The sequence below is a fragment of the Camellia sinensis genome, chromosome 13 (assembly GCF_055761805.1).
Source record: "Camellia sinensis isolate YWXY chromosome 13, ASM5576180v1, whole genome shotgun sequence".
NCBI classification, from domain to species: Eukaryota; Viridiplantae; Streptophyta; class Magnoliopsida; order Ericales; family Theaceae; genus Camellia; species Camellia sinensis.
This window is the reverse complement of record NC_138973.1, coordinates 3,757,685-3,779,380: the sequence shown is the minus strand read 5'-3', so window position 1 is coordinate 3,779,380 and position 21,696 is coordinate 3,757,685. Positions and strand designations below refer to the sequence as shown.

At 36.6% G+C, this 21,696-nt stretch overlaps 1 protein-coding gene across 1 annotated transcript; it reads left to right on the top strand.

Moving 5' to 3' along the window:
• The first annotated feature begins 935 nt into the window (after window positions 1-935).
• Window positions 936-21,132, top strand: LOC114311232 (L-arabinokinase). The gene is made up of 29 exons (XM_028257330.2): window positions 936-1,243; window positions 2,584-2,691; window positions 3,022-3,090; window positions 3,491-3,574; window positions 3,800-3,876; window positions 4,649-4,715; window positions 6,142-6,199; window positions 6,325-6,392; window positions 6,491-6,553; window positions 7,024-7,077; window positions 7,182-7,284; window positions 7,370-7,479; window positions 7,575-7,694; window positions 8,817-8,873; window positions 9,422-9,591; window positions 9,682-9,850; window positions 11,013-11,096; window positions 11,522-11,647; window positions 12,393-12,523; window positions 12,600-12,681; window positions 12,917-13,004; window positions 17,546-17,589; window positions 17,708-17,803; window positions 17,895-17,971; window positions 18,553-18,750; window positions 19,026-19,191; window positions 19,539-19,610; window positions 19,933-20,136; window positions 20,831-21,132. The coding sequence occupies exons 1-29, from the start codon at window positions 1,136-1,138 to the stop codon at window positions 20,951-20,953; spliced, it is 2,976 nt and encodes a 991-aa protein (XP_028113131.1). The 5' UTR covers window positions 936-1,135; the 3' UTR covers window positions 20,954-21,132.
• Window positions 21,133-21,696: the final 564 nt, after the last annotated feature.

The following is a 21,696-nucleotide window of genomic DNA, read 5'->3' as shown; positions in this document are numbered from 1 at the left end:
TTCTCTAATGATCACTCATGCTCCCAATGCTTCTCTGAGCTAACTCGCAGTGGGTCATCGCATCGCGACTTCCTCCTCCACTTGAGTAAATGTCCAGCCAGAGGGTTACCCATTGCCAGAGGGCACGAGTTTGAGTTAAGCTAGAGGGCTTCATTTTGCTAGAGAGCATGAGAAAATTCGAGTTTACAAAGAACGCATTAGCCAGAGGGTTACAATTTGTCAGAGGGCTAAGTGTTTAGTTGGAGACATAAGTGAGAGAATTAACTATTCCTATTGGTAGAACTACTAATCATATGGTGGGGTTGAGATTAAAAATTGAGCGAGAGAATTAGAGAATTTTTAAATAATTTTTAAGCAAATTAAAAAAATATTACTATCTATAATATTACTAATTTGGTGGTATACAAACAAACACTCTTTATCCTATATTTCTAACTTAATAGCATTACATTAATAATTTCTTCGCTATATCTCATCGTACTTTTAATATCTTCTATCTTATTGAACCAAACAAGCGTGACCTAGATTAATATATTTTTTGACAATTATGAGTTATTTGGAAAGTGTTAAATTAATATACCTTTTAACTTTTAAAAAAATATAGAAAATATTTTTTAAAATTGAAATATTGTGATAAAGAAATAATATAATTTAAATAAAAAATAATATAATGTAAATAAGGTTAGGTTTGACATCTCTTTAAAAAAGTTAAAAAGACACTATCCTATTTAAATCACATCATCTTATTTAAAGTCATATTATTTCTCTACCACATCACTTCAAACATAACTCATATTTTATAAAAAGTCAAAAAATATATTAACTTACAACATCTCAAACAATTTCTAAATAATTAAGATCTAAATAAAATAATATGTTAAAATAACGTGCTCTCGCACATGCGAAATAAGTTCGACACAAACAAAACAAAAACAAAAACAAACTCCAAAGTAAGAAAAAGACCAGTTCAAAAAAAAAAAAAAAAAAAAAAACCGAGTAAGAAACAAAAGATAAGAGTGACACGATCACACGACGTCACCACTCCGCGCAGACTACTTAAGCTTCCCCCACCCGTATGTTCGACCTTCCCCATTCCAATTGAGTCTGTGTCTAGAGAGAGAGAGAGAGAGAGAGAATGAGGATAGAAGACGGGAGTGATCAAGTGTCTGCATCGACGAAGCACCTTGTATTTGCCTACTATGTCACTGGCCATGGCTTTGGTCACGCCACTCGTGTTGTTGAGGTCCACTCTATAGCTTCCTCCATTTTTTTTTCCTCTCTCTCTCTCTCTCTCTCTCTGATATACAGCTTTTTTTGGGGATTGGGAATACTGGGTTTTTAATTTTTAGGGTTTTTGATTAATTTTTCCATACTGGGTTGTTAAATTTTATTTATTTATTTATTTTTCTTTTCCCTTTCAAATTTCATATTTACAATCAAATTTGATCATGATGATACTTATAAGGACCATGGTTATGGTAAAAGAATTGTTTTTATTATAATAACCCATAAAATTTGGTAGTTGTATTATTGCATGGTTCTTTACTTCCTCAATTTGCTTCAATTTTGTAGATTTAGTTGTAGATAATAGTGTGCTAATCTGGCTGGTTCAGTAATGGTGGATGATGAAGAATACTAATCCTCTAATTGACGAGAAACATATAGAATTGATGGGGTGATCCTGGTTCGGTTTAGGAGTAAACCAAGACCAAATCACCACCTACGGTTCCAAGAAATTTGGAACCAAGACCAAATCACCACTTACGGTTCCAAGAAATTTGGAACCATACCAAACCATAAAATTCTCGCAACCAAACCAAACTGAACCAGTAAAATGCAGTTTGGTTTGGTTTGGTTTGGTTTGGTTTTTGGTCTGAAACCACGGTTTTATGAAACCTTGTCATTTATAACATGGTCACAAAATATTACTCACAATCTACTCAAATATGAAGCAATACGCCATTATTTATAAACCATAATAGTGTAGAACTAGTTCTATTACTATACAATAACAAGTTTGCAAGGATAGAACATTGACAATTTATGTATAAAAATACGGTACTAATTAGGTACTTCAGTGTTTATGATAAGTAATAAATTATATATATATATATATCTAACTGGTCTGGTTTGGTTCCATACGGTTCCATAACTATAAACCATGGACCGAACCATATGGTTTGCTTATTTCAAGAACTAGGACCAAACCGTGCATTGAGAAAACCAAACCAAACTGATTTGGTTTGGATCGGACCGGTTTGCGGTTTTTTTGGTTTTGTTGCTCAGCTAATTGAAAAGAGAATTCAATACCCATGATTCCAATTTTTTCTTGTTGATTTTTCAAGAAATTGGAATATGAATGAGATTGAATGAATCAAGTTTCAAACTTTAGTTAGTTTTGTTTCCTCAGAAAGAAAGAAAAAGAAAAATTGATAATGAGGCCATGATTTGTTTTCCTTTTGTTCAGTTTTTTCTAGGCAACAAAACAGAGGGCTAAGTGATTATTACTTTAGGTTTGGCTAGCTAATTGAATTCTGTTACTTTCTATTAGTTGTTTACTGTTTTAGCTCTTGTGTTGTGTAGGTGGTTCGACACCTCATTCTTGCTGGACATGATGTTCACGTAGTCACTGGTGCCCCCGACTTTGTTTTCACAACCGAAATACAGTCTCCTCGACTCTTTCTTCGCAAGGTCTGTCCATTTATAAAAATTGCTGCATGTTGGAAGCATCTCTGCTATAGTTATTTCTGTTCCTACTCTTTTTTTTCTTTTCCTTTTTCTTTTTTGAGTCTTAACCTATGATACAACACTTATTCTATTTTTTTAAGGTTCTTTATCTCACTTTTTTTTTTTTTTCCAATGCACTTCAGTGACCTTGTAAATCTTGATACTGTTAACCTGAAACTGTGTATGTACACATACAAACACACACAGTCTCTCTCTCTCTCTCTCACACACACACACACAAACACTTATTTGTGTAAGCCTTTCCATTTATAATAATTAATATGTGGGAAACAGCTAGTGCTAGACTGTGGAGCAGTTCAAGCAGACGCTTTGACGGTGGATCGCCTTGCTTCCTTGGAGAAGGTATGGCTGATTACCTATGATAAGAGCTACAAAAATGTGTATACATTTATCAGAGTTAATTAGGACGTGTTTGGTATCATTTGTGTTTTCTGTTTTTTTTTTTTTTGGTTCTCTTAAATTGAAAATAAAAATAAAAATGAAAACTAATATAGAAAACTTGTTTGGTAAACTCTTTTTGGAATATTTTATTGAAAAACTCCTAATTTTTTTTCTTTGTATTTTCAAAATCTTTTTTCACACAAAAATGAAATAGGATGGGTGTTTCCTAACTTTTCATTGTTTTTGTTTCACACATTCTGATGCATTTTTTTTGGAGGGTAGGGTTATTCTTTGATTTATGCTTGTACGTGCCTGCTTGCATTACTAATTATATCTATTTTGTTTTATTTGGTTAAACTAGTATTCCGAGACAGCTGTAAAGCCTCGTGATTCCATTCTGGCAACGGAAGTAGAGTGGTTGAACTCCATAAAGGCTGACTTAGTGGTAATTCTGCTTTTTGTTTTTTTCCTTGTATTTGGATATGTCTTTTGATTATTTTGAGTGGGTACTTGGAAAGGGATACTTCAATACATAGTTAAATGTGATATCAGAGTGTAATTTTCTGCTGGAGTGAAGTATTTCTTTATAAAACTGGAGTTGTGTTGAGATAGTTGTCCCATTTGAAGGTAGGATCTTATATGATATTAGTAAGTACTTTCATGGAAACAGGTTTCAGATGTTGTTCCAGTTGCATGCCGTGCAGCAGCTGATGCTGGTATTCGGTCTGTTTGTGTCACCAACTTCAGGTAGCTTGTCATTGTTGACATTCTTTTTACTTAAATTATCTACTTTTTTCTTTTGTTAATTACGTTTGTTTCTAGCGTGCAAGCCAAGATGAAAACACGCTAATGCATTCTAATGGATATGACATGCATAAGAACAAGCCAAACACTGCTTAGAAAAATAAATTTTATGACTTTGAAACCCGTTCTCACATGAACCAACTTGTCTTGCATTCGAACCGTGAACACATTGTAATTTATTTTCCAAAATATGTCTTGCGTATGAATGAACACCAATTGCATTCGAACGCACTGTGCACTACTGATTTTCCAAAACATGTCCTGTATACGGACACACCAATGATCAAGCACATTTGTACATAATTTATATCTACAAGTTTCTTTTGCTAAGATCTCACTAGTACTAAGTCATATTGTTAGAAATTCTGATTTTCCACGAACATGAGAGGTCCTTGTTATTTGCAATATAGGCCAAGTTTTACAAGAAACAATATTGCGTTCTTAGTTTTCCTAATATTTTTTCCTTGTTTTTTGGGCTATGTTCTCTCCTGTAATAATCATATATGGTTCCACCAATGCTTAAGCAATTTATGGATTCTATATTTGGTTCCACCAATGTTTTTTGGTTCCAATTTCCAACTCATTTTCACCTAAACTAAATTTTTTAAATGTCAATGGTATTTGGAAAAATTATTTTGCTTACCTACTCTTGTCCTAATCAGTCAAATTAATATTTATCTTCTTTATCAGTCAAATAAATATTTTTCCCCTGCAGTTGGGACTTCATCTATGCAGAGTACGTGATGGCAGCTGGCAACCATCATCGGTCGATAGTTTGGCAGGTGATCCTTTGCTTTATCTTTTTTGTGCAGTTTTGGTTATCTAGTTTTTCGGTGGGCCTAGTGATAGCAAATCTATTTCCAAATACATTTCTTTCCTTGGTTAGCTTTTTCTTTTTATCAGTATGAGGTCAATGTGTCCACCTTGTATGATGCATATTGGGTGAATTAGGTGATATTTTTGGCACATTAGTCAGTGTTGCTTAGTTTTTGGATTGATAAAGTTTAGGAAGATGAATATGCTTATGATGACACTAGTTACTTGCATACTTCTAACATGAATTGGTGCAATGCATTATGGGCACATCAATGGAAATGGTTAAAAAAGGCTAATAGACTTTGGAAGAGGACATGCATATCGAGGAATCTTCTATATATATCTTGCTTAAGGAGGGTTACATAAGTGGGGGTATGCTGAAGAAAGCTATGAATGGGATTAAATGATCTCTTGAGCTTGGTTTTGTAAATTTATTGTAGTAATTAAATCTTTGGAATTGAACTATCTAATTATTTATCATTCGAGTGAAAGATGCATAGTGGAATTACATTCATCCTGTTTCAGTTGATAACATTCTTGTTCCCGGTAATGATGCAAAAGGTATTTCCTGATCTTGAAACCGACCTTAACCAGAACCAGTTGAAAACCTCATGGACTTCTAATGTAATATTGGGGAGGGGAGAGGGAAAATTAGTTGGTGGTCATGGTAAACTTAGACTATTGGTGGGAAAGATTATGCATGGTGGTACACCTGGAATACTGGTTGGAAAGCTTACACATGTAACCACGACTAGTCCAAATACTGCATTTGTTGTTTTTGTTTGCTGATTTATGCAAAGTCTAAGGCAAGGACATTGAGATATTGTGTCGTATCTTGCGGTATCTTAAGGGTGCTTCAAGAAAAAGTCTATATTGTTGTGGGCTATTCTGATATAGATTAGGGTGGAGGTTTTGGATGGGAGATCAGTTTGGATATTGCACATCATTTTGTTTAAATTGTTTGAAATTTTGAAGGCTTGGTTTGGTTTGTTTGAAATTTTGTATCTTGATGTGCTAGATGGGGTCAATGTGGGGGAGGAGTCAATGTTTTGAGAGGTTGATGTACATTGTAGATCCCATTCTTAAATATAGCTTCAACATTTGGTGCAATAGGTTGTCCAACAATACATATACATAAATACTTTTATAATATATAAATTATAATACATAATTCTATTTATATAATTTTCTATTAATGTTCCCTTATAATTTTTTATTTTTTTTTCAATCATGTGGAACTTGTTCTATTGTTAAAAGTTTACTGTCTTTTGGCATTTCTTGTGTCTATGTGCAACTATTTTTTTGCTTTTGGTGTTGTTTTTAATTCTTGTTCTTTTTGTTCTTTCCTTTTTGGTGAAATAGTAAGTTTCTTTTGTTGGTTGGTTGATGCAGATTGCAGAGGATTATTCTCACTGTGAGTTCTTAATCCGCCTTCCAGGATACTGCCCAAGTATGTTGCTCTAGCAAATTGACCAGATACTAAATTTCTTTCTTTTATTCATTATTTCTCCTTGCATCTGGTGTCGTAAATTTTGAATGGTCTTTATTCCCCAATTTGTGTCCTTAATATTTCAGTGCCTGCTTTTCGTGATGCGATTGATGTACCTTTAGTTGTGAGGAGGTTTCACAAATCTCGCAAGGAGGTTTGGATCATTAATTTTGTCTTTTCCATGGTAGGGATAATTTAAAATGTAGGTTATTTGTTCATGTTTTAATTTTTTGCTTACTTTTGGTAATCCAGGCAAGGAAGGAGCTTGGGATCGGAGAAGATGTGAAACTTGTTATCCTGAACTTTGGTGGTCAGGTGTGTTACTGATTTGTCACTTTCTTGTGCCATGCCTGAGTAACTGCTTGCTTTATTGTACTTGTTATACTAATCTCTTAGTGAAATATGTTTTTTTTAATGTAGCAAGACCTGTTGTCAGGATCTTTACCACCTGATCATGCTGGCACTTGACTTGAGTACAATATGTATCTTAGCATATTACTGCGTCAGTACATGAGTTCAACTGCCTATGATATAAGCTGTTTGATCTCATGGATCAAAATCTTGCTATAGCAAGGTGTACATTGCATTGCATATTGATTAGTTGCTGCTTTAGTTGACCAGTGAATGATTTGTTACTCTGTTTCCAGTGAACGATTTCCTTTTTAAATTTTGAATAATTTTTAGTGTAAATCTGAACACCCATTGTTCATAAGTTACATCTGTTTGGATGTTAATCTCCTTGGTGGATTTTAATTGTTTTTTATTCTGCTATCTACCATTTGCAGCCAGCAGGTTGGAAGTTAAAAGAGGAGTACTTGCCTTCTGGTTGGCTCTGCCTGGTATGTTTTATGGCATATGTTTTAGATTTGGGTTCTTATGTGCTTAAGTAGTTGGAGATATAATGGATGGTTTGGTTAAAAGTTCTTTTTATTCTGTCATTCAGGTTTGTGGTGCTTCTGATAACACGGAGCTTCCTCCGAATTTCATAAAGCTAGCAAGAGATGTGTATACTCCTGATGTCATAGCAGCATCTGACTGTATGCTTGGTCAGTATGAGAGTTTTTAGCTAATCTGAAGTCATTGAATGAAAGCAAGCAATGTAGCATCCTTATGATTAGCTTATTGTTTCAGGAAAAATTGGGTATGGCACTGTCAGTGAAGCTCTGGCATACAAGTTACCATTTATCTTTGTACGTAGAGATTATTTCAATGAAGAACCATTTTTAAGAAATATGCTGGAGGTACAACTGAATGCTGCCCTTCTTTTTCATGGTTCATTCTTTCATTTGGTTGATAAGCATCTGATAGCTGTCATGAAATATAAATTTTTGAACAGTATTTTCAAGGTGGTGTTGAGATGATTAGGAGAGATTTACTAACTGGGCAGTGGAAACCTTACCTTGAACGTGCAGTTAGTTTGAAGCCATGCTATGAGGGAGGCATTAATGGTGGTGAGGTATTTTCTTGTGATTCATGATGAATAAAACACTTTATTCTTGCACGTTTATGGTTAAAATGATAAAAGATTCTGTTGAATTTATTGTTTGTTGTGCCTCTTAATTATTTGCTGTTTATTTTGGGAGCCACAATGAAGAATGAAAAATCTGATCAAGATGCAAACATTTTTTTTCCCCTTCGATTAAACTTGAAGAAATTATGAAGTGAAAATTATGCTTTGCACATACATAGAATATTGGAAGGTGTTCAACAAGCGTGTTGGACACACTAATACTGTGTTTGGTTGGGAGATTTGGGAGGGGATTTAGAAATAGAAAGGGAAAAGGTGTGTGAAACTAGGTGAAATATAGGTATATTTTATTCACATTTCACCTATCTTTTCCCTTTCTTTTTCCAAATCCCTTCCCAAATTCCCCAACCAAACACAGCATAAAGGCCACAAAGAAAGGAGTTAGTTCCGCCACATCCCTTGAATATTATGAAGCATAATGATTAATATTTTTTTATTACTTGGTATTCGGCCCACTGGACTGACAAATCCGGGGGACCAATCCCATTTTCCACTAATGGGGCCCCCAATTAAAGTAGGGTCAAAGCCATGTATGGACTGGCCCCGAAAAATTATTTGCACCTAGGAGGTTTCGAACTTGAGACCATGGTGGGAGCACCCCCACGCCGCAGGCCTTGACCACCAAGCCAACCCCTTGCGGTTAAACATAATGATTAATATAGCATTATATAATTGTATTCATATTTAGGTATAATCATATTCTTAATTTGAAAGGGAAGGGTTCAAAACTTTGAATTGACATATATTACTTTAAAAATAAAAATAAAAATAAAAATAAAAAAACCCTTCCAATTTACGTGATTAAATATTATAATGACACCTTGAAGTCCATGTTTTAGCATTGCCTTCATCATTTCATGGTTGTAAGCTAACTGCGTCTAGTTGGCTGAACTCACAACCTGAAGTTGGCTGAACTCACAATTCAAGCATAGTTCTGTTGTACATTTCTTTTTCTTATTTTTTGTTTTTCTTGATTGTGTGAGGGTTTGCCCCCTCGGAACGTTCTCTAATACAATTTTCTTTGTTGCTCATCAAAAATAAACAAATCAGGTTGCAGCTCGAATTTTGCAGGATACAGCTGTTGGAAAGAACTATGCTTCAGATAAGGTGAACAAATTTATGTATCTTGTTGCATCTTTTCCATTGTCTCTTTGCTCTAGTTTTGACTTTCTTCAGCTCTACTCTTTAGTATTACATTATGTGACAGTAGGTTTATGATGAATCGAAGCAATTTAAATTGAGTAAATGACTTAACTACGCTTGTCAACTTTAACTTGGATTAGTTATAAAATTGTTCTGATGGTATGGCCTAACCAAAACGGTGGTTCTTCTTTTTCTTTTTTTTGAAGTGTTTTCAAATGATGGTAAAATTTAGTTATCTTCCTCAATTTAAGTTAAAAGTAGGATCAGTGGGGCTGTAAATTTGGATTGTCAGCTGATTTGGGTACTCATGCAGGGGGCATTGCTTGCAGTTCAGATTGTAAAAGAATGCTCACTGATATTCTATGCAAAATAATCTGTCCAAATTCTTGAAAATAGTTTACATATACAATCATTTGTAGAAAGAAAACAACACGGATTACCTATGTGAAAATTGTTATTCCATGCATTTTGTTCCTTCTTAATCATTTTTCTTCTCTTGCCTTGGATTATAGCTTAGTGGAGCAAGGAGATTGCGGGATGCCATAGTTCTTGGGTACCAATTGCAAAGAGTCCCTGGAAGAGATCTTTGCATTCCGGATTGGTATGCAAATGCTGAAAATGAACTTGGTCGTCGTACTGGATCACCTACTGCTAACATGACTGAGAATAGCTTCCATATGAAGTGAGTTTCTTATCTTCACTGCTTCTTAAATAGTCTTAACTAGAGAAAACAGTCGATTGAATGCTGATTTTGACCTCTCTCCCCACATAGTTACACTGAAGACTTTGAAATTCTTCATGGAGATCTTCAAGGGCTTCAGGATACAATGAATTTCTTGAATAGCTTGGCAGAACTTGATGCTGTCAATGATTCTGGAAAGAATACAGAGAAGCCCTGGATGCGGGAACGCATGGCTGCTGCTGGTATCTTCAATTGGGAGGTCTTTTTCATTCCGCTAAAACTCACTGCATTTTCTTACTTACCATTGATTGGGCAGTGCTGGTAGCACTTTACTAGTTGACAGTAAAATTCAGTCGTCAGTCTGTATTTTTTACTTTTTTGTCGCTCCAAACAGTAATATCAGGATGACCTATCGCTGTCTTGTCTTTGCTACACCAAATGGGTGCTCATTTGTTTGCATGTGAGGCCATTGGTCTAAAGTAATACACATGAGGTTAAGCAAATTGCTAGACATTAAAGTGTGTAGTCCTACTAAGATTTTTTTTTCTTTGATGCTAGATGTTCGTTTCTTCTGTTCTCCTTTTATGTTTTTCTTCAATTCTCATTTGTTGAACTCCCACTTTGAGTGAGTGTGTGTGGAGGGGAAGGGTGACTCAGGATTCACTTTCAGTCATGAATTTATTTTATTTTAATATTTTCTGAGCAACATCATATAATGTTACTTACCCAAAAAAAAAACATCATATAATGTTTGGCCACAAAATATGATTCAGTCTTACAACTATTGATTTTTTATTTTTTAAAAATTTTACTCTATGAATGACTGCTGCAGCTTATTTTATTTATGAAATAATAGGGAGTACAGTGTTCTTGACTACTTGTAGATTTCTAGCTGTTTCACTAAGAAGCATGGACACGGACACGTGACACGACACGAGTACGACACGGACACGCTGACACGTTAATTTTCAAAAAATGTAGAACATGACACGTGAGGGACACGCATGAAATATGTAATTTTATATATTTATTATATGTTACATATATGAATATATCATTAAAAAGATAATAAAAAATACAATATGATACTAATTCCTATAAATTTATATAGTTTTTGTTTTATTATTGTATCTTAAGTTGTTTTGTTCAAACTTATAATTAATTTCACATATGTCTAATCGTTAGACACTTGTATTTAAGCGATGGACACGTATGTCCTTCAAGTGTCCAAAGAGTGTCCAAGTCTTTAAAACAATTTAAAAAATAGGACACGTTTTGAAGAGTGTCGGACACGTGTCCTGAGAGTGTCCAAAGAGTATCGGTGTCCGACACGGATACGACATGAATACGTCACCTTCTTAGAAGTGTCCGTGCTTCTTAGCTGTTTCAACGATTTCACTGTTAAATATTTACTTATACAGGAAGAGATTTTTGTGGCAAGAGCACCTGGAAGATTGGATGTAGTCGGAGGAATTGCAGACTATTCTGGAAGCCTTGTCTTACAGGTGAGATATTTCTGGTAAAAATATACATTCTTGATTTACACAGCGGTACTGGTGTATTGATGAGCCTGAATGGAATAATAATTGGCCATACTTATGGTCCACCCTTGGTCTTAGATATCTCCTTTTGCTCATCTTCTGACCTGACCCAAATTAATTCAGTTGTGCTTCTAATTAATTTTCAGTTATAGAACTAGAAATTAGTTCCATATTTGTGATTGCTTGTTCTCTAAACACAATCTGTCCATTAGCCATCCATCCTTGAATGTAATGGATTAGATATAGCCCAAGTATTAATATTCTCAATAATGAAACATTTAGAAAAGAAATCTGTAATAGTTCTGATGTTTTTGAGCAGTTTTAAATTGCCTTTTTACTTTTCTTTTTTTCATTATTATAATTATAATTTTGTATTAAATATCTCACAGATGCCTATCAGAGAAGCCTGCCACGTGGCTGTGCAAAGAAATGATCCAAGTAAACAGAGGCTCTGGAAACATGCCCAGTCTCGGCAGAATGCTAAAGGACAAGGTTCAACACCTGTGCTGCAAATTGTACGTACAGGGCATTTAAGTGCATGTTATCTCTTCAGTACATGTTTGATCATTTCAGTAAGAAAATAAATCCACCTAGAAAAATATAGATGATTCTCCGTGTTACATGGACTTTATACCACGGTACCCACATCAGCATGATATGACAAAGGTAAGGGTATGGGGTGCGTCCAACCCCCATTTGAGAATTAGACACTGAAACCCCTATAATATCTGATGGCCTAAGAAATAAGAAGAAGCTCATATTTGATAGTCAAGAATGGTTTCTTGTTTCTTACATAGATAGCGAGATAGGACTCCTCTTTTGCTGAATCCCATTTAATTTCAAGTATATTGCTGACTATCCCCAGGTAAGAACAGCATCCTACATTACATGGCTGTTCAAAATACAATTTACTTAAATATTACAGATGTGTCTACCGACCCAAACTCAACTTTTAGATACATATCCCTATATCCTAAGATTTGGGGTTTGGGGAGATCATACACCTAGAAAGTTTTGCACCCCATAGTTATACCCAAGTCCATGCAAAGTAGGATTCTCCTCATGTTCTTTGGGAGAATGGAGAGTGTATATTATTTTCTACTAATTTTAAATTTAGAACATCACATTACAAGGAGTAGCTTCAAGTTCTTGGAGTCAGCATAATAGCTGCCCAAATATGCAAAGTATGCATGTGCATATGTTTGTTTATTGCTACGCTAGTCAATCTCTTTCTTCATCAGCATGTTGTGGCCTTATCAGGTGTCGTATGGGTCAGAATTAAGCAATCGTAGTCCAACATTTGACATGGATTTATCCGATTTTATGGATGGAGAGCAGCCAATATCTTATCAAAAGGCAAAAGAATATTTTGCTCGAGATCCATCCCAGAGGTGGGTCACTTCTATGCATTTGATCTTTCGAATTTATCTGACTTCATATCCTCTACTTAAATAATTTCTACTTTAGATGGGCAGCATATGTTGCAGGGGTAATTCTGGTTTTAATGACGGAACTAGGCGTGCGCTTCAAGAATAGTATCAGCATGCTGGTACAAGTCTCTCCCTTTGTGCTTGAAGTGTATTTTGATTGTTTTTTTCCCCCAACTTTTTTTCATTTTCAGCAGAGGGAGACTTTTTCATGCTTTGATAAAATTTCAAGTTCTTTCATATGAGCTTAATATGGCTAGTTATCTAGTTTTGAATAGATGTAACCGTTTCCATGTTTTCAGTTCACACAGGACATTAAAAACATTTGGTATAAACAGTTCTCTCTTGTGAATTCAGGTTTCTTCTGCTGTCCCAGAAGGCAAAGGTGTATCTTCTTCTGCTTCTGTGGAGGTTGCTAGCATGTCTGCCATTGCTGCTGCTCATGGTGATTACAATATTTTCACTACACAGATTTTAAATACTGTCATGTTAAATTGCACTGTTAAGTTAGCTTTGACAAATTTGATTATTACTTTAGCATCGTCCGCTTTCTTTCTTTCGTTTTTTTTTCCTTTTTTTTTTTTTTTTTCCTTTTTGGGATGTATATTGTGTTTAAGACAAATAAGAAAAGTTTTGAACTTCAGCCACATTCACAAATTCGAACCTAATCAAATGTTATTTAGCTTAGATGAGTAATGTTTTGTAGAGCCTGTTAGAAGTTTAGTGTTCTCAGCAAGGTTCATCAGGCATGAATATTCTCTTTGACCTTATTCAATCATTCTTACTTCTTGTGGGTGTCTCATATTCTACCCAGTTTGTGCTTATATGATTTGTTTGCGACCTGCACCCGATGAGTGGTGGATATTACATTGTTTAGTGTTTTGTTCCCACAATATATTTGTTTTTTCTACTACTACATTTTTTTTTTTTTAAAGATGTTAAGAAAATCTTTCTATACTGTTAGAATTTACCATCACCTACCACCACTACCACCTCACCTACTCCACTAAACCTAACCCACTACACCACTACCACCTCACCTACTCCACTAAACCTAACCCACTACACCACTATCACCATCCACTACACACCATCCACTACACCTACATCTATATAAGGAACCATTTGTAATAGATAGAAAATCAATTAATATCAATCAATAATACATATATTTTTACATGGTATCAGAGCAAGGTTGATAACCTAGTAATTCCGCTTCACCGGCGGGTGGCAGCCTCACTTTGGCCGCCCGCCGGACCTCAACCTATTCCGTTTATTTTCTACACATACCTTCCCATCATTGCCCAAATACTTTCAGACTATGTCTCCATTGTGAGTCTTGAGAGCCTTGACAGCTTGACCCCTTGATACACCTACCTGTGTCATCACCAAATCAATGTCACGTGGCTCCACCCCAGTCTCGTCAATCTCTTTCTCTTTCTCATCCACTTGTGCTCCAGCAGCAGCAGCAGAAATGTCTGACTTTTCAGCAATTCCCGGGCCCTCAATACAAGCTCCTGATTGTTAACAGTACCATCTGTTTCAGCAATTATCATCTGAATTGCATTGCTGAGAGCTCCGTAAGCTTCATCAGCATTGCCAGATGGGCTAGCATCAGCAGAAGTTTGATCGGTTTGGCAGCCACTAATCAAAATGCCATTTTCAGGGAGTGCCCGCTTGCTTGCTCCTGCATAAACCTCTTGCTTGCTGGCCACTTCTGTTTCAAGCACAGGTTTTGCATAGCTTTCATCATTTTCATCAAGCTTTTGCTTCAGGAACTCCTGAGCCAGATTTCCAGCCGGCCTCCAGTCCCCACTTCTCTTAATTATTTTAATCTGAGTTGTGGGTGGTTTCGTAGTAAACCGTGGGCTGGTTTTGAGGTTTGGTTGAGTGTACCATTCAAGTCTTTGTAGAGCTGGCTACTGCAGGAGGGGTTGTTTGGTACTTGTGCAGTTTTTTTTTTGGTTCGGCACATGGTAGTAGCATGGAGGGAAACTCAAAAATTGGGTTAAGTTTTGATATGATTGACAGCGTGGTTCAAAGTTTATGCACATGGGCTGGTTTGTTTTTTATATATATATATATATATGAGTTTCTTATATTTATATATTATGTATGTGTTTTCAAACACATGGGCCCACAGTTGCTAGTGTCTCCAAGAGGTTATTTATTGTTTTGTTTTAAACTTGAGCCGATTAGCACGTGGGGCAGATCAATATGGTGGCTGGTTTTCTACATTGGTGGACTGAATTTCAGTTTTGTCTGCCATACAATACACACACAGCTGTATGATTCTTTTCCTTATTCTCCACCCACACCGCCCAACACTCTCTCTCCTCACTTTGCATCCACCGCCCAAACTTTTTTTTTATAAAATTTATGGTGCACTCCTTGTTCCCCACTTTCGTTATTGTATATATATATTTTTTAATATATTTTTCATTATTCAAATCTATTTTTATTATTTCTTTCTTTATTTTTCTTTCACATTATTTTTAATCTTTTTTCAATTCCATTCATATCCATATAGCTTTGCACACCAAACCATCTTTTATTCTTTTCACCGATCACAATTTTACATCATAAAAAAAAAAAAAAAATAAAATAAAAAATAAAAAAAAAAACCACCAACACAACAACCACACCCACAGTGGGATTTTTTCTCTACTCTGCCGCCGGTCTTTTCTTCTTGCCTCCGTCCTGGGCGGCCCTTGACGGTGTAGCCTCCGTGCTTCCTAGACCACCAAGCAAGTTGCCTCCTCCCTGCTCCTCCACTACAGCATATGGTGGACCTCCAAATCGGAACATCACGGTGGCCTTCCGCTTCAGCTCCTTATTTTCTGCTTTCAGCACACTTATCTCTGCTCGCGCATCCTTATACATGCGTTGGAGCAGAGCCAGTTGGGCGTTTAAATGCTGCACCTCATTTGTCCTACTCTGCAGCCGGTTTGACAAATTTGTGACAGCCGTCATCGTCTCCACACAGGACTTCAGAGTATACTGATTGGCCTCAATATCAGTTTGCACCGCCATTTTTTGCTCCACCGACCGCATCGGAAAGTTCAACGGAGCAAACACAGAGGTGTTTGGTTGAGGTTCACTGGCCACCGCACTAGTTATTTCTCTTGTGGACTCGTTCAGTTCTGGAAAGAGCGTGAGCAGACCACGGGAAGAGGAGGCCATGTTCTGGGTAGCTGGACGGGAAGAAGAGGCCATGTTGCTGAGTGTTTCAGAGACGGGTTGGTTACAGCGTCTTACAGAGTTTCTCTCTCAGCAAAGGAAGAGTTTTTTCAAAGGTTTCTCTCAGTTTTTTTGTCTCAACTTCTGCCTCAGCCTCAGACTTCGCTTTGGTTTATAAAGACAGAGACGACGAGGCCGACCCGCGCTCTGTCAATCACGTGCATCGCCGCGTGTCAGGCGCTCCTTTTGATGGCGCGACGCTTTCTGTCGGGCACGTCTTTTGATGAAGTGGGCGCGCCTTTTGATGGCACACCTTTTTATGGATTGGGCACGCCTTTTGATGGCACGCCTTTTTTGAAAAATTGGGCACACCTTTTGAGGGTGCGACTTTTTAGGGGTCCGACAAGACTCTGTAAACTGTCCCGACATTGATTCCGGTTAGCTCCTTTATGGGTCCGACAAGACTCTGTAAACTGTCCCGACATTAATTTCGGTTAGTTCCTTTATGGGTCCGACAAGACTCTGTAAACTGTCCCGACATAGATTCCGGTTAGTTTCTACAAGGGTCCGACAAGACTCTGTAAACTGTCCCGACATTGATTCCGGTTAGCTCCTTTATAGGTCCGACAAGACTCTGTAAACTGTCCCGACATTGATTCCGGTTAGTTTCTACAAGGGTCCAACAAGACTCCGTAAACTGTCACAACTACTGTCACAACATTGTCTTCTACACCGGTCCGACATGACCCAAATAAACTGTCTTCTACAACGGTCCGACATGACCCAAATAAACTGTCTTCTACAGCGGTCCGACATGACCCAAATAAACTGTCTTCTACACCGGTCCGACATGACCCAAATAAACTGTCTTCTACAACGGTCCGACATGACCCCGTAAACTGTCTTCTACACCGGTCCGACATGACCCAAATAAACTGTCTTCTACAGCGGTCCGACATGACCCAAATAAACTGTCTTCTACAACGGTCCGACATGACCCCATAAACTGTCTTCTACATCGGTCTGACACAACCATCCAGTGTCCTCTACAATGTTATGACACCACCATACAGTGTCTTCACCAACGGTCTGACACGACCATACAGTGTCTCCTATCCTTTTTTATTTTTATGTATTTTCTTGTTTTGTTCCTCTCTTCAAACTCAAGTTGGTTAGTTTCTATCCTCCTTGAGTTTGCGGGGGGCTGTTAGAATTTACCATCACCTACCACCACTACCACCTCACCTACTCCACTAAACCTAATCCACTACACCACTACCACCTCACCTACTCCACTAAACCTAACCCACTACACCACTATCACCATCCACTACACACCATCCACTACACCTACATCTATATAAGGAACCATTTGTAATAGATAGAAAATCAATTAATATCAATCAATAATACATATATTTTTACATATACAATACGCGATTCAAAAATATAGATCTTTGCACAATAGTGAGTGGTGGTTAACAGAAGGATATGGTCCCAATAATCCTAGGTTGAGAAATGATTTGTGGGAGAAACTAGTGGATTTATTTGGGTTACACTTTCGTAGTTGGTGTGTAGCGGTGATTTTAATGTTATAGTCTGTTATGTGGTGAGGTTGAATATGTGTTACTGGTTCTTTGACTTGGTCATCTAGTTGAGGGGAACAATGTACAAGAGAAAAAGAAAGAAAACTTTGTTACCTAGTTCTCATGTGGAATCATTTCAATTCATTTTGAGCCTATCACAAATTTAAATTTATTTGAACTAAAGAATTAATTGAGTTTTACTTCCATCTACTTTCTGCAGGTTTAGACATCAGCCCCAGGGATCTTGCTTTGCTCTGCCAAAAGGTTTGACCTTTGACGTTCCCTTTAGATAATTTTTATTCACTTCTACCCCTAGTATGTGTAATTCTGACATCCCATATGCAAAGTTCTTGTCTAAGCTTACGTAGAAATTATTTGATAGGTAGAGAATCATGTAGTTGGAGCTCCATGTGGTGTGATGGACCAGATGACTTCAGCGTGTGGTGAAGCCAACAAACTTCTTGCTATGATTTGTCAGGTATGTGTCATTAGTAGTCTAGAAAACAACTCTGCTAAAATTATTTTTTATGTAAGGACTCTGGCTAAAAGTTGTGCTTGTAATTATGCAGCCTGCTGAGGTAATAGGGCTTGTGGCTATTCCTAGTCATATACGGTTTTGGGGAATTGATTCAGGAATAAGACACAGGTACAAGGTCTTTCATGCTTTGTTTTAATATTTCTTTGTGAGTTAGTGATGGGCCGTTTAGTAATTAATGATGCTTAATTTTTTTATGGATGATTATTCAAACTAGAGCTTACCTAAATTGTGCTATTTAAGGCACCAATTGTGTTCTTACATGGATCATATTAATCCTTCTTTGCTAGTTTATTATTGGGGAACTCTCTCTATTCTTGTTCTTTTACATGGACCTCTTGTTACAAACACCTGGCTGGCATAGATCAACCCTGAACACACAACATAATTCACGTGCGTATATATTCCTGTTTTTCATTTTTGTTCGCATCTTCCGGTTTTGCAAGATCTTGAAGTCTCATAATGCATTAGTTTTATTTTAACGACAAAAAGGAATTTTGTTTAGAACATAACTCTATAGTTTGCTTCAGAGGGGAGGGCCATTGATCACTTAAAACATATTCCCTTCCCCATGCCGTGCAAGAAAATCATGCACTCCTGTCTGCCAACCCCCTGTTCCTACACCACAAAAAGGAAAATTGGAAAAATGTTTCCTCAACTTCAATGACAATTTTGATATTTTTTTTTTCCAGCATTGGCGGTGCAGACTATGGATCTGTAAGAGTGGGGGCCTTTATTGGTCGAAAGATGATAAAGTCTATTGCGTCTACAATGTTGTCCCAATCATTGTCAAGTGCAAATGGGAACATTGATGAATTGAATGAGGATGGTGTTGAGCTACTCCGAGCTGAGGCTTCATTAGATTACTTGTGCAACCTGTTGCCTCACAGGTATTGTTAATTGCACGAGCATCTTATATGTAGAGTAATGTACCTAGTTAATCTTGTGGTATATTTGGTCAGTCTGATGTATCAGTTTTCGTGAGCTGTCTCCCTGTCCCCACACCTTTTCTTTTTTATTCTGATATTATTTTTTACCTCTGTATACATTTTCAGCTTGTGCCGATAATTTAGAAATAAAGTACGTGGAAAGAATGATGCTTCCATTAAAGCGAGTTAAAGCTCCTCTAATTGTATTTAATTTTTGTTTGTTTTTGTTTATGTAGATATGAAGCTCTTTACTGTAAGCAGCTTCCAGATTCTATGCTAGGTGAGAAATTTTTGGAGCAGTATGTTGATCACGATGATCCAGTCACAATCATTGACCACAAGCGTAGTTATGGAGTTAGAGCAGCTGCAAGACATCCTATGTATGAGAATTTCCGAGTGAAGGTTTGTAACTTTAATTTGACAACCTATTTGATTATTGGGGCATTGGGTTTGTTTCATGGCAGAATCTTTGTTCGGGTCCCCCCCACGTATTGTGTCCTCCATTTTTTTAAAAAATTAACGTGTCAATGTGTCCGTATCCGTGCTTAGGGTAGAAGGCACTGTGGGCATCACATATCATGGATTACCAACCATTGATACCCTCAAAAAAGTATAAAGCCATTCAGCTTCCAGCACACTATTAAGAACCCTCTAAATGCATAAAAGATAGAATCATCTACCTCTTGATGTGGATTATGTACGTATAATTTTAATAACTGAGTTCCCCTTCTATGATATTTGATGTGTAGGCCTTCAAAGCTCTGTTAACTTCTGCTGCATCAGATGAGCAACTCACGGCTCTTGGAGAATTAATGTATCAGGTACTTGCATATTTCTGGTCATGCAGGCTTCCTCCTGGATTAAAAAATTTCATTGGTGGTGTTTCCCACTTACAATACTTTGTTTCTTTGGATGATCAATACTGAGTTTTTATCACTTATAATCAAAAGCTTGTTCGGCTATCATGTCTCAAGTAAGAGACTGTTTTGTGTTTTATGAGCACATGTTTGTGACAGTTCTGCATCAATTGTCTTTCACATTTATCAATTGAGAACCAAGGACTGCAATGCTTTCGGAAATACTGAAGTAAAACAAGGAAGGCAAAATGGATTGTAGTTGCTGATACGCTACCTTGTTCTGCAGTGCCATTACAGTTACAGTGCTTGTGGACTTGGCTCGAATGGGACAGAGAGGCTTGTGCAATTGGTGCAAGAAATGCAGCACAATAAAATGTATAACACTGAAGACAGGACTTTATATGGAGCAAAGATTACCGGTGGTGGATCAGGTGGGACAATTTGCGTCATTGGCAGGAATTGTCTGCGGAGCAGCCAACACATTCTCGAGGTAAATTTACTCCTTTACTTGAAAAGAATAACTAAAGATATGTTACTCTGATGTGTATTACACCCTATGATGATTGAAAGTCCAATTGCTATGAAGCACTGGCATTTTCGTTTCTCTATGAAACCGACATAATGCTCAAGATAAAAAAGATCCAGATAGTTCTTGTTTTCGTATTAACATGATAGGTAGTGAGTCCTTGTAAATGGGCAGAGCCAGGTGCTCTTATTTTACAATTTAGGGACGATTATTTCCATTATTGACCAAAAGACACCAAATTCTCCTTAAAGTCCTTTCAGCTCTATCCTTTTAGAATTTTTATACAGAATTCTCCTCCATAATGATGTGACAGTTGTAGACTTGTAGTTTTGTAATTAAAAACCATTTTGATGGATTCTTTGTTTTGAAATAACAAGTATAAATTCAGCCACATCATTCTGTAGTTCATATATGTAAACCTTTTCTGTTTGTAAATCATTATTTTTTTTAAGGTAGTCTTCAGCACCATATACTTAATTTTAGGCTGCTACTTGGTTTGAGTTTTCATACTTATTCCTTTCATATCTTGACGATTTATCTCGTAGTCCATTGTAGCTCAATTTACAACTGGAGGACTTTATTAATATGATTGTTATGTATACTGAATTTATAGATTGTGCTGGAAATAATGGCATATCTTTTGTGTTTGAATATCCAGATTCAGCAGAGATACAAAGCTGCCACAGGCTACTTGCCGTTTCTTTTCGAAGGTTCGTCTCCGGGTGCAGGAAAGTTTGGGTATCTGAGAATCCGTCGTCGCAACCCTCCCAAACTACAATAGTGAACTAATTCAAAAATAATAATTATTATAATTGTTTCACATAAGAGAATAATAAAATTATTCATTATTTGTGTTCTACTTTTACGTCCAATTGTGAAACCATTGTGGAACACGCAACTCAAATGTTTGGAAGCACTTTTTTTGAGCCCACTTTTTTCAATAAAATAAACATTACTCTCTCTCTCTGTCTCTCTACTCTGATAATATGTTAATCTTCACTAATCATTGTAGCCATCTGCTGCTTTTTGACACTATTTCTTTTTTTTTTGGGGGGGGGGGGGGGTTCCATAATAATGCTTATATATGAAATTATCTTCGAATATTAATGTACCAAACAGTAACTTAGGCCTCGCTTGGGAACATATTTTTTTAATAACTTTTGACTTTTTGATTAAAATATGATGTAAAAAAAATTAATATGCTTGAAATGATTTTTTTTATAAAAAGATGTGTAAAAAATAGAAAAAAAATGAAATATTTGACATTCTAGTGTAGATTGTTGATTTTTTAATTTTTTTAGTGACTTTTTAACTTTTAAACTAAAAAGTGATATTGTCAAACAGTACCTTAATATCTTTCCACTATCTTCCATTCATCTCCTTCAATATATATGTCTCCCATTCGAATTTAAACAGGATTGAGCAGTCCAATCACGCATATTATAGACCCAACATTGGCCGTGTGAGTGGGTGAGGATTGAGCAGCCCAATCACCCACATTATAGACCCAACATTGGGCGTGTG

Bases quoted from the DNA above. Each gene is read 5' to 3' on its own strand.
- LOC114311232 (XM_028257330.2), top strand. From the start codon at position 1,136: ATGAGGATAGAAGACGGGAGTGATCAAGTGTCTGCATCGACGAAGCAC. The intron at 1,244-2,583 runs GTCCACTCTATA...TGTGTTGTGTAG, and splicing joins ACGCCACTCGTGTTGTTGAG to GTGGTTCGACACCTCATTCT. The intron at 19,192-19,538 runs GTTTGTAACTTT...TTTGATGTGTAG, and splicing joins ATGAGAATTTCCGAGTGAAG to GCCTTCAAAGCTCTGTTAAC.